Source organism: Sinohyriopsis cumingii, unplaced genomic scaffold (assembly GCF_028554795.1).
Source record: "Sinohyriopsis cumingii isolate HCF-2022 unplaced genomic scaffold, ASM2855479v2 utg000198l, whole genome shotgun sequence".
Taxonomy (NCBI): domain Eukaryota; kingdom Metazoa; phylum Mollusca; class Bivalvia; order Unionida; family Unionidae; genus Sinohyriopsis; species Sinohyriopsis cumingii.
The window spans coordinates 1088015-1101373 of NW_028315875.1; the positions used below are offsets into that span (position 1 = coordinate 1088015).

The 13359-nt window shown below is 33.0% G+C and overlaps 1 protein-coding gene across 11 annotated transcripts in view; it reads right to left on the reverse strand.

The window, feature by feature from the left end:
* Positions 1–4386: 4386 nt before the first annotated feature.
* LOC149774564 (uncharacterized) overlaps positions 4387–13359 on the reverse strand; it is a 156053-nt gene continuing 147080 nt past the window's right edge. For all 11 annotated transcript variants that reach the window (XM_089945086.1, XM_089945085.1, XM_089945084.1 and 8 more), the window contains one exon: positions 4387–10330. In XM_089945086.1, the coding sequence (XP_089801212.1) occupies positions 10220–10330 (111 nt within the window). In that variant the 3' untranslated portion in view covers positions 4387–10219. The remainder of the gene's footprint in view (positions 10331–13359) is intronic.

Sequence of the window (13359 nt, forward strand, 5' to 3'; positions counted from 1 at the left end):
ATATTCAAACCTGGAATTATTGTGATTCAACAAAAGGCTATTGACACGTCAGCACTCCAGGAGCTATAATAGACACATGACTGACTTCAGTTTTGGATCTCTTTGGGACTTTTACTGAATTTGATTCAGGACTTGAAATTACTAAGACTTGTATCTGATGTAATTTGTTTAAATTTTTTACCAAGCTTGTTGTCTTTCACTCATTTCTGTTACTTATTTTAAGAGCATGGACTCGTAACAATACAAAAGTATATGGCATGAATATGGCAGCCAGATAATTCGTCTTGGAAAGAAACATATACAGATTATTAATTAAATATTATTCATCACCCATAATAAGAAAGTATGGAAGTTACAAAAAAGGTAGACAAAACCTGAGGTCCGCTTCCGGGGTAAATGACTGCATCATAGGACGGGTACTGCAGCATGGACAAGCAGTTATCTGTTGCTCCTAACATTCTAATCAACAAGGATATTGCTCTCAACAGACACATAAAAATGATCGTATATGAGGAGAGTGATGCAATTGATGCTATCTTCAGATTCTGGGAAATATTGTGAGATAAGCTAACCAAGCATCTGAATAATATGCTAGTCTTAGACAGCTTCATTTTTAGACAGCTTAAAACTTAGACTGCTTATACAGCTTTATTTTTCAACAGTTTCCTTTTTTATAAAGCTTCATTTTTAGACAGACAGCTTCATTTTAGACAGACAGCTTCATTAGTCTACATCTCTGATGATGTTAAGGAACTGCACATCTAAGTTGCAACGCTTTGATAAATAAGTCTCTCAAGATCTTGACGAGAGAGAAATCGGTGGAGTACATCAGCACTAGAAAGTCCAACCAGAAAGGGAAGATAAAGCCATCAGCCAGAACTATAATAGATTGGGTAACAAAGGCTGGGCTTCTGTTATAGAAATTTGAGGTATTTGAGGTATTTGAGGTATTTGAGCCTCAGGAGAATCATTGTAAACATAATAATTGTGAGACCATCCTATTTTCATAATAAAAGTATTTGCTTATGTCTGCTGTTGCAGTTTCAGATGACTTTGGTGGCCTAGTGGTTAGAGTGTCCGCCTTGAATGCATGAGGTCATGGGTTTGAACCCCAGTTGAGTCATACCAAAGTCTTATACAAATGGTACTCACAGCTGCCTTGCTAGGCGCTCAGCATAAAGAGGTCAATGTTAGGACTGGTCAGCCAGGTGTCAGGATAATGTGACTGTGTGGGATTTCATGCTACATGTCTGTGTCATGATGCCCTACTGCTAGACATCACTATAAACTGACACACTGCAGACATCATAGCAATATGACTGAAAAATTGTTAAATCTACATTAAAAATCCAAATCACACACACACACACTGATGTTGCAGTGACCTAATGTTCCAGAAACCTAAATGTTATATTCCCATGTAACTTGGAAGTGGTTTGCTTGTGTTTTCTGTTCTCTTTCAGTCAATAAATTAACAATGCAATCAATAAAATTCAAGTCACAAACCAAACTCAGTACATAACTTTTACAGCATATAATAGTGATATGAAGGACACAGCTACTGTGGAGTGACCATATGCATCCAAAATGCCAAAAATAAATTACTTCAAGCAAGTTGCCTTTTTCTGTCAAGCTTCACCTGTACAACCTACACATGCTATCCATAGTTTCCCAGTTTCCTATCTTCTTGTACTTAATTTAAACATCTACTTGGAAGGATTTATTTTCCTAAATTTGTGAGCAATAAAATATTACAAATTTCAAACTTGACCTTTGGCTGACGATAAAAGGTGCCATAAAAAACTACTACATGAGTATCCCATTAATGCTTTACATGGGATTACTAAATGTTATTAAATGTGTAAATATATGACTGCTTTTAACTATTTTTAATTTTGCTTTTCATTCATACTCTTTCTTTAACACACACACACACACACACACTCTCTCTCTCATGTCACTTGATTACTTGCTCTCTTATGCATCCCCTCATTATTGAAAATGGACTGAATGTTAAGCGAAGAGACAAACATTTCTTCTATATCTTTACACTTTGAGACATTTGAGTAATCTGCATCAGTCTTAAACAAGGTCTATAACATCAGAGGATGCTGATCCCTATGTCCGAAGCCAAGGTTCAAATACCAGCTAAGTACCATGATAATACCTGGTCTAGAAAATGGTATCACTGTATACATGCAAACTGCTGCTCTGCTCAAGGGTCCAAGCCAACAAGTCATGTGGCTTTGGATAAACAATCAGCATTACACAGCATAGTTGGTCAACAGAATTAATGAATACTAGACACATTGTTTTATCAACAGAAAAAAGATTTTGTTTTTACACAAAAAAATAAACCGGTTATTAGCTTCAAATGAAACTCTCAAAGCATAGTGTTGAGCATAATTGTATTATCAATCTTTTATCTGTGATTTCTTTACAGGAAAGTACTCAATGTTTCTCAAGATGCATACTGGGGAAATATTATATGGCTAGTTTCTTCAGATGCATACTGGGTCAGTATTATAACACTAGTTTCTCAAGATGTATACTGGGGAAATATATGGCTAGTTTCAAAAGATGCATACTGGGGAAATATTATAGGGCTAGTTTCAAAAGATGCATACTGGAGCAATATTAGTGGGATAGTTTTTCAAGATGCATTCTGGAGCAGTATTATTGAGCCAGTTTATTTTACATACTTTGCTAATAATTAAACATCTTAAGGATTTAAATGTTTAACCTTGTTATTATTACAACCATGTCTTATTTCCTCTAAATCTTTTAAGAAATGCATACACTCAAATCTTTCTCTCTAATTGAAACATGTTCACATGTGGTATCCACTATCTTTATTTCAATCAATGGAATCTAAAGAGAGAATGTCAGATTCACTTTTTATCTGCATCTTTTTATCTGACATTATTCATATTGTGCTGATACATAAACCATGATAAACATATTGTTCATATTGTGCTGGTAAGTAAACCATGACATTATTCATATTGTGCTGGTACGTAAACCATGATAAACTTATTGTTCATATTGTGCTGGTAAGTAAACCATGACATTATTCATATTGTGCTGGTAAGTAAATCATGATAAACATATTGTTCATATTGTGCTGGTAAGTAAATCATGATAAACATTGTTCATATTGTGCTGGTAAGTAAATCATGATAAACATATTGTTCATATTGTGCTGGTAAGTAAACCATGACATTATTCATATTGTGCTGGTAAATAAATCATGATAAACATATTGTGCTGGTAAGTAAATCATGATAAACATATTGTTCATATTGTGCTGGTAAGTAAACCATGATAAACATATTGTTCCTATTGTGCTGGTAAGTAAAACATGACATTATTCATATTGTGCTGGTAAGTAAATCATGATAAACATATTGTTCATATTGTGCTGGTAAGTAAACCATGATAAAAATATTGTTCATATTGTGCTGGTAAGTAAACCATGATAAACATATTGTTCATATTGTGCTGGTAAGTAAACCATGATAAACATATTGTTCATATTGTGCTGGTAAGTAAACCATGACAAACATATTGTTCATATTGTGCTGGTAAGTAAACCATGATAAACATATTGTTCTTATTGTGCTGGTAAGTAAACCATGACAAACATATTGTTCATATTGTGCTGGTAAGTAAATCATGATAAACATATTGTTCCTATTGTGCTGGTAAGTAAACCATGATAAACATACTGTTCCTATTGTGCTGGTAAGTAAACCATGATAAACATATTGTTCTTATTGTGCTGGTAAGTAAATCATGATAAACATATTGTTCATATTGTGCTGGTAAGTAAATCATGATAAACATATTGTTCCTATTGTGCTGGTAAGTAAACCATGATAAACATATTGTTCCTATTGTGCTGGTAAGTAAACTATGATAAACATATTGTTCATATTGTGCTGATAAGTAAACCATGATAAACATATTGTTCATGTTGTGCTGGTAAGTAAACCATGACATTATTCATATTGTGCTGGTAAGTAAACCATGAGATTATTCATATTGTGCTGGTAAGTAAATCATTATAAACATATTGTTCATATTGTGCTGGTACTTAAATCATCATAAACATATTGTTCATATTGTGCTGGTAAGTGAATCATGACAAACATACTTTTCCAATAGATTCTGAAAGTTTACCAGTTTAAGATGTCTAGTCCTCAGTTCCTTCAGTTTCTTTATTCATTACTTTTGCTATACAATTTGAACTAAATCTACATGTAAGTTACCATGTACATTAATGTAAATGATCTGAATGTTAATCACAGTGACCATTAATGGCACAGTGTAGCTGAATAATAAGGTACAAGTTGCAGTCCAAAAGAAAAGATCACAACACAGTGATAGTCATTTAATCTTTATTTCGTTGCAGACAGAATATTAGAATACAACTAGAATACTTCCCTGCATGTCATAACTCAAAATTGTCATCATTCATTGTAAACTTTCAAAAGCTAGTGCCTTCAAATTTGAAATCCAATGAAAAGCATCTATAACAAGCATCCTCCAAAGTCAAAAGGGGCCAAAATTGGTATCTAAATTAGTTTAATTATGGTGAGTAAAAAAAGGTACAGCAAGACAAATTTTGTAAATTTTATTTTGTTGTTTTTTTGTTTCAGTGGTGAAAATTTTGAAATTAAAATTTTGTTATGTTTTGAAAATTTCACCTCAAAGATCAGTCAATGATAGGAAGAATCTATTACCTAATGAATTATTAGAAGAAAATTTAATACAAATTTCAATTGCTTATCCAGATGTAAAATTATTGTTGTTGAGAGATTATAGCTGCAGCTGTGGCAACATGCAAGATGCACCTGATGGAGATGATGCAAGTTTTATTTCAGGAAGTAAAATTACCATTAATCCAACAATTTTAACATATAAAACATTCTAAAGATAAAATGGTAAATAAATTGAGTTATGCCTATCATATTAATACTGTCAATGGCTAGATATATGAGGATATATTTATACATTTTACATGCCTCATAAATGAATGGGCAAGCGTCTTATTTTATTTTACAGCTTCTAGTACCACGTAGACTTGCTTATAAGTTGAGTAAAACTGCAAACAACAAAGATCCAATCTGCTGTATCATAATGAGCCTGCAGATCAGGGTTTATGTCATCTGTTCCATTGATTACTCCTCATAAACTGCAGAGATCCTGATCTGCTAGCACATTATGTGACAGATCTGGGTCTGTGCAGTTTGCAGTTGGAATCCTCTTATAAACAAGTATACACAGTACATTATTCTCATGTAACATATAAGCAAAAAGATAATAGGTGTATTATGTAAGGCTATACCCATAACTAGTATTACAACATGCAATCTAATTTTCACTCACATGTTCTATATATAGGGTAGCCACTCTCCCAATTGACAAATATTTTTGTCAGGACATTTTCTTCTTGCCAGTGAAAAAACAAGGCCATGGTTTTATTTTTTAGGTATTTTGATGACATATTAAGAAAAAAGAGCTGTAGCACTAAATTTTCATAAATTTTTCTATATTATCATAATTTGTCACCCAAATAATAATGTAAAATTAGAAAATGGTATGGTCTATTGTTTTACAGCTCAGCAATTCATTATGGCCTTTTAGTCCAGTGGTAATACAAGTACAGTGCCTTGCCCAAGGACACACCACAGAAGCTGCCCCAGAGTGATTCAGTGGTAGAATCGGTCATGTACTCTTAGTCAATTCTATGTACCAGTAACTCTTATGACAATTGGACTGAAAATTTCTCCATATACAATGCTTACAAAGTAAATATGAGTATTACAATGATGTTCTAAATGGCTTCCAGTACATTCACCATTATAGTGAATGTCAAAACAGACATCCAAAGCATTGCACTTGTGTCTCATAAAATGTCCTGCAGATAAACCCCCGAAAAATTTGTTTTGCAGGTCCTTTTGTGAGAACTCTTGTACATGCCTTTAAATGCCAGTTTTGACCTGCAAATGAAAGCATTAATCCTTAATCCATGCAAGATGGCAATTCTTCTAGCCATATTACATGCAAAAAGGCACAATTATCATGTAGGAAAAGCTATACATTAGGATTAACAAGCATGTCAAGTTTCACAAAAATCTGTTGGCTCATGAAGTAGAACACAGTGACACCAAAACAGCCATACCGAATGTCAGTATAACCAATTTTGGCCCAAAATGGGAATGTAAATCAAGTCTAATGACCATCCTCTAAGCTGTTTATCAACAGGAGTTGGGTCAAGAAGAAAACAAAAGCACTATTTACAGTGTTTATATTACAGAAATGACAACAGATCATCAGACTGCATAACTAGCTTACAGGTTAATTAAAAGACAGGCACAACTAGCTTACAGGCTAATTAAACGACAGGCACAACTAGCTTACAGACCTGCTAGAAGATAGGCACATATGACTCACATGCTTGCTAGATAGCTTCAATTGGCTAACAGGCTATCTGGACAAAAGGCATAACTGTGTTACAATCTAGCTAAAAAAGATAGGCATATCTGATTAACAGGATTGCTAGAAGATAGGCACAACTGCCTTAGAACACAGGCCCACCTGGCTTACAGGCTTACAAAGAGAGAGGCACACCTGGCTTACAAGCTTGCTAGAAAATGTGCACACCTTGATTGCAGGCTTGCCTGAAGATAGGCACACTTGGCTTACATGCCTGCTACAAAAAGGTACAACTGGTTTAGAGCCTTGTTATAATATAGACACATATGGCTTTCATGCTTGCTAGAGGAAAGGTACACCTGGCTTATATGCTTGCTAGAAAAAAGGTACAACCAGTTTAGAGGCTTGCTATAATATAGACACACATGGCTTTCATGCTTGCCAGAAGAAAGGTACACTTGGCTTATATGCTTGCTAGAAGATAGGTACACCTGGCTTAAAAGTTTGCTAGAAGGCAGGTATTCCTGGCATGCAGGTTACCTAGAGGATATGCTCAACTGGCTTACATGCTTGCTAGAAGATAGGTATGTCTGGCATACAGGTTAACTAGATGATAGGCTCAACTGGCTTACATGTTTCCTAGAAGAAAGGTACACCTGGTTTACATGATTGCTAGAAGATAGGTATACCTGGCGTATAGGTTAACTAGATGATAGGCTCAACTGGCTTACATGCTTCCTAGAAGATAGGTACACCTGGCTTACATGCTTGCTAGAAGATAGGCACAACTGGTTTATGGGTTAGGTAGCAGAAATAAAAATTATCACACTATTTTTTTAACAATATAGATACAATATGTTAACAGAATATAGACTCTTACATCACTTAACAATGGTCCAATACCAATTTAGTATAAATAACAATTGAGAATAAGGATTTCATTTCAATAAATTAAATGTTCTTAAGTTGTTATTAACATGCATGTAATGTTCCTGGAAAAGAACATTTGTTTAGAATTTGTAAACAACACTTATAAACAAGAAAGAAATTGAAACTAGACACTATACTACACTGCATAATTTGATAATCATTAGGCATGATATTATCTTCATGTTGTTTTATAGTTTTAAATCCTAGTTATTAGTTTACTTCCAAAGTCAATGTAAACCACTGCACTTTTTGCTTCTGATTATATCATTACAGTTTTGCTTTTTTTAAAACCATGTCCGCAAATTATCCCCTTATATTAATATAATTTTCTTATATATATATATATATATATATATATATATATATATATATATATATATATATATATATGCAAGCAAATCTGAAAATCACAAATCATATACAAAACTGAAATGACATGACTAAATATTTAAGAAAAAGTTGTAATTTTGTTTTGGTGACGTTGTAAACTTGCTTTTCTTTTGACGTCATGTCCAATGTATTTTTCTGGTGTCATCATTGATGCAGAAAGTCTTTTTAAATTTAGCATGGAATGTCTTGAATGATATTTAGGCATTTTTAAACAATAACAGTCAACTGCACAACAAGGTTAGAAATATAAATAACAACATAAAATCTAAATGAAAACTGGTCTTGGACCAACTGAACAATGCTCTTTAGAATAGTGTGTGTCTCAGATGGAAATTGAGATATGACCTGCTACCATTACATCCATCAACGATATCAAAGAAAAGTTTCACAGAAAATCTTCAAATTTACCATGCGGAACATGTGGCACATATATACACATTGCCAGTTGCAAGATGCCGGTCTGATATCATAGGTCATGACATTTTTTATATAAATAAAGCACTCTTCACAAGTGAGATTAGTGCCAGTGTTGTCCCCCAGACCACTTGACTAGGCAAGGTGCTGGTTGCCTGTCAAGCTTAGACCACTAGACGGGGCAGGATGTTGACTGCCTGTCAGGGCATTTTAAGCATTGTAAAGTCTCTTACAAATGAACCCTCTCAATGACCAAGGATGTCTTTATGTACTGCACTGATACATTTATAAAAGAATATCAGTGCTGCTAGTGAAAAATAGAGATTAATGATGCTCCAATGTATTAAACTGTTGAGATTTAAGACAGGGCAACTCCCAAGAATGGTAGGATGCACCCCAGAGAGGGCAGACTGCAGGCTCCTAAAACAGGCTAGAGACAACCGAGTATACAATTTTGTTTTCTGTATCTATGACTGGATAGGTTCTTATCTTCAACACTATAAAACAAAATCTTGAAGCTTACATTAGACAGCTAGAGAGGACTTATTAATCTTACAATTTAAAATAAATGACAAATAATATTATATTTGGTGAAAATACTTTAGCTATTGATACAAAGTAAAACATTGTCTGAATATGCTAGCTCTTTTGTTAAATCTAACCAGAGTCGTATATGACTTGCAAAGAAATCTATTGGGAAATTAATGTTGCTGGACCTACTGAACATATTCAATTACTAAAATCACCTTTATGTGAATTTGAAAAGGAGCCTGTATCTTCACCCTGTGCAAATCTGATAAATTTTTAAAGATTTATTTACTTATAATTGTATGGATAATTAGTGGCAGGGTCTTTTTACCATAGTTTTATACGTAATGACCCTTACTTGGAAATAAATATTTATCAATGAATAGTGAAAGAAAATGCAGACTAACCTCATTTTCAAGAGATTTTCAATTGCTCTGATCCTCAGCTGTTTAAAAATATAAATCATTCCAAAAAAAGAATGTTCATTTTCAAAAACATAAATTCTTCAAAAATGTACCACTTCATAAGCTAAACTAATGTACCCAGCATTCATTTCATATTTATACACATAATAGAGTCTTTTATGCATATGACTTGTGAATCTATTTCAGAGAATATTCCATATGCTTCTATCAAACTGAGTGTCCAGTCCAAATATCTTAACACTTACATTCTTTTATAAAAGACAAGAATCAAACTGTCATCTTGATTAAAAGATGGTGGTTAATATTCAACAATATTATATACAGTGAAGCTGCAGGACTCAAAATCAGCATTAGTCAGTGAACCAAAAAGTTGGTACATTTGATAATTTGGCTTGCCATTCTGTCATCTGGAAACTTTGATAGCCATTTGTATTTAATTATGCTCTGAACATTTTGAAAACAATTCAAAAGCATTCAGAAAATTTCAAGGATGCAAGTTAATACCTCTTGCACTAAAAACGTACTAGTTCCACGTGCCTAAACGACATCAAGCATAACTAGTCCTCCTGGCTACCAAGAGATTCATGTTAAATTCAACCCCTGGCAAGCCACAGTAAACCAAACCGCAATTAAAAAAAAAATTTGTTTATCTGAACTAATATTATATACATTTACTGACTGAACTTTGTAAGATAGTTCATAATCAGCCAAAGTTCCTATCATCTGAAATTGTCTGGTGTCCCCACAAGAGTTTCGATTATAAAAGCTCTGCTACACAGATCTTAAATATTTCTGCAAACAGAAAACTCTGTTTAGGTTATTTTGACAAAAGAAGCAAAATATGAGTACAATGCTATTCTTAGCAGTTTTGTATATATCAATGTCATGGACATTACAAGAATATATACATGTTTTGTAAAGATACAAATCATCCACCATAATAATGATCTTCCTTGAGCAATGATGATGTTAAATACTTAAATGTAAATTTAAACATCATCAAGAAACACACAACAGTATTCCCTGCCATTGCTTCACATTAAAGCAAAGTCATGTCGATTTTGTAGCAAGGGAGTTAATTCTGTTCATATTCAAGGGCATACAGTCAGGATGGTCTCATACTGCTTATTCTCCTTGTTGTTGACCAGCATCACAGCATGTTTAGTATGATGTTGAATCAAATCTGGGACATCTTTGAAAGTCTGAAAAACATAGACAAAAAAAATGAAAAAAATATCAAGGTGTTTCTCAAAACACAAATTATGCCAAGCCTCCATTACTGTATAATTAAAGAACTTACATAATGTCACAGATCATTTGGGATTGAGATAAATTCCATGCATGTGGTGTAAAATGTAAGAGACAGCACAATATAATTTATATGGAACGATGTGAACCATGAACTGAAATCACTAATTCACTCAATATATTTGCATATATCTAGATGGATTGATGGACAGGTGAACTATATACATAAACCACTAATTTACTCAATATACATGTATACAGCTAGATGGACTAATGGACAGGTGAATTGTGCATAATGTTTGGAACAGCATTAGGAAATATTAGAGATTGATTAACTAATTGTGGTTTATGGCACATCAGCACTGCAAGGCTATTTAACGCTACAGAAAAGGTTATATTCAAGATTATTTATAGCTGATGAAAGCTTCATTATTGACCACTGATAATAAAATTAAACAATTAAAAACAAAATGATGAGATGGCGAGGGTAATATATCAAGCTTCCAAATCAACAGGAAATGTAAATGGTGTGTATGTCAATGAATAATTTGATAAAAATGTGACTTGGGATGAATGACAGTACACATTACATAAAATTACTCGGTGATACCACAATACATATTAGAACTGATGTTTACTTCTTTCAAGAAATTTAGGATGCAAATCAAGTTTACTGTATCAAAAAGTTCCTTGATGTGTTGAACATTGTAGTAATGTTCACATGCAATTTGGAGATGAAGTGTTTCATGGTGAAGAGGTCATAGCAAGAAATGCACTCAGATGTGTGTTATACTCGCACAAAAAGAATTAAAAAATTATCAAGTAAAAGTACACAAAGATGTTACTTCTCCATAGCTATGATTTTCCACCAATACAGGACACCAACTGGAAATGACATAAATTTATCCCCACAAGACGAAAGTATATGCTTCTTGTTGTCAAAAAAAACAACACTATAAACTCTGGATATGGTACATGTAGATAAAACTATTGGAAACTAATTTACTGTTCAGCCTCATATCGATGTACATTCAAGACACACTAGATTGTGACCGCTTTCAAAACTGTTCATTGTTTCAATTTATTTTCAAAATTCTCATTAATACAGGTAAAAAGTAATCAATGATGGCTTCCCTATGTTGGCCGACTTTGTAAAAAAAAGAAATCAGCACACTTAAAAGAATCCAAAGGAACCAAAGTTGGCTTTGTTATGTCGGTCAACTTCATTTAAAAAAAAATCAGCACACTTAAAAGAATCCAAAGTCAGTTTCCAGGGTTGGCTTGCTTTGTAATAAAATAACCAATGTATTTGATATTCTGTTGGTAAGTTTAAGCAATGAGTTTACTTCTTGTTGTCAGTTGTGTTTATTCATCAACCGGGCTTCTAAATGTTTACAATATGTAATCATAATTGATACAAATGGGCATTGATGGTCGCAGGCTAAATAGTATATACAGCAATAACTTGCATTAAAAATACTTTTGTAACCCATACTAGTAAAAGATTATTATTTGCACTCACTGTGAATGTATTTTCAAATAATGATTTTTATTTGCAAGAAACTGTCGCATAGTTAACCTTCATATGATAAATTCTTTGTCATTTTGCACCTTATTACAAATCATGCATGAATGACAGGTGCCTTCAAGCAATCGGGTGATATTCCCATCTCAATTGCGATTTTGTTATCTGACATAAGGGATACACACTACAATAAGGATATATACACCAGCCGGCATCCGCTAATTATATGGAGTTTGCGAATATATATTTTCTTTAAAAAATTTTGCATGATGAATAAAGAAGGAATAAATGTTAACAATGCAAGGTTAGTTTCTTTCATTTTATTTTCAAATAAGTGTTTTGTTTCTCTATTTTATTGTACTGTGCAGTGGGGGAGGCACAAATTCAACACAAAAATATTTCGTTTTTTAAGTCTTGAGACAGATACCTTGATGAAAAAGTTTCACCATAAGTTCTTGGACAGGAAAAAAATAATTATTTTATTGTGTCCTAATATATAGGATAAATAAGGTATATATATATATATATATATATATATATATATATATATATATATATATATATATATATATATATATATATGATTCTACAGGTTTGAACACCTTTAAATGATAAATGTCTCAGAGTAATACGTCATATTTCTTTTTAAAAAATCCTTTTGAGTTCATATTGGTTATAATAATGCCAAAGAAAGAGTTTAATCAAAGTCTACACTATGCACATTCAAAAAGTATTATGATTATTTTCAACATTAATATTTTACATCTGCATTATGTGGTGAAATTAAACACTTGAATGGCTAGGTTGAATGAAGGGATAAATGTGTGTCATATCCGTATTTTGCACACAGAAACTATCGATTGTTAATGGAGACTCACAAATAATTTTGTCATTTAGAAAACCAGATTTTTAGGTCTTATTAAACATTTTTTTTGGTGAGCATAAATAACAAATGCATTTTTTATGACTATAATAATATCAGATATTTGTACAATATATGTAGCCAGTGACCTTTAAAATGTAGGAGTGGGTTATATATAACAAACTCTTATTTTTGCAATGACCCCCCTTTGTCCCTTTTTATGGTTCTGTAGGAAGGAGCTCAGTCACCAAGAGTTGGTTTGATTACGTGTAGTTTGTTATTCACTGCATCATTTCAATATATCTTACTAAGTAAAGACTTTTTGATATTTATAATTAACAAACTCAAATCAGTATTAATTACAGACACTACTGATTTCGATAGTCACTATGGCTGGGACCAAATTAAAAGGAAAATTGGAGTCTGCTTCAGTCATTCCAACTGTATCAGGGCTTGTTGTTGTTATTGTTGGGTTTAACGCCATTTTTCAGCACACAATAGGCTATGCATGGTGGCCAGTATTAATGGTGGAGGAAGAACCCGGGAAAACCCTGGGAAGAACCACCAACCCACGTAACAGGGCTTGTGTTTTGAGT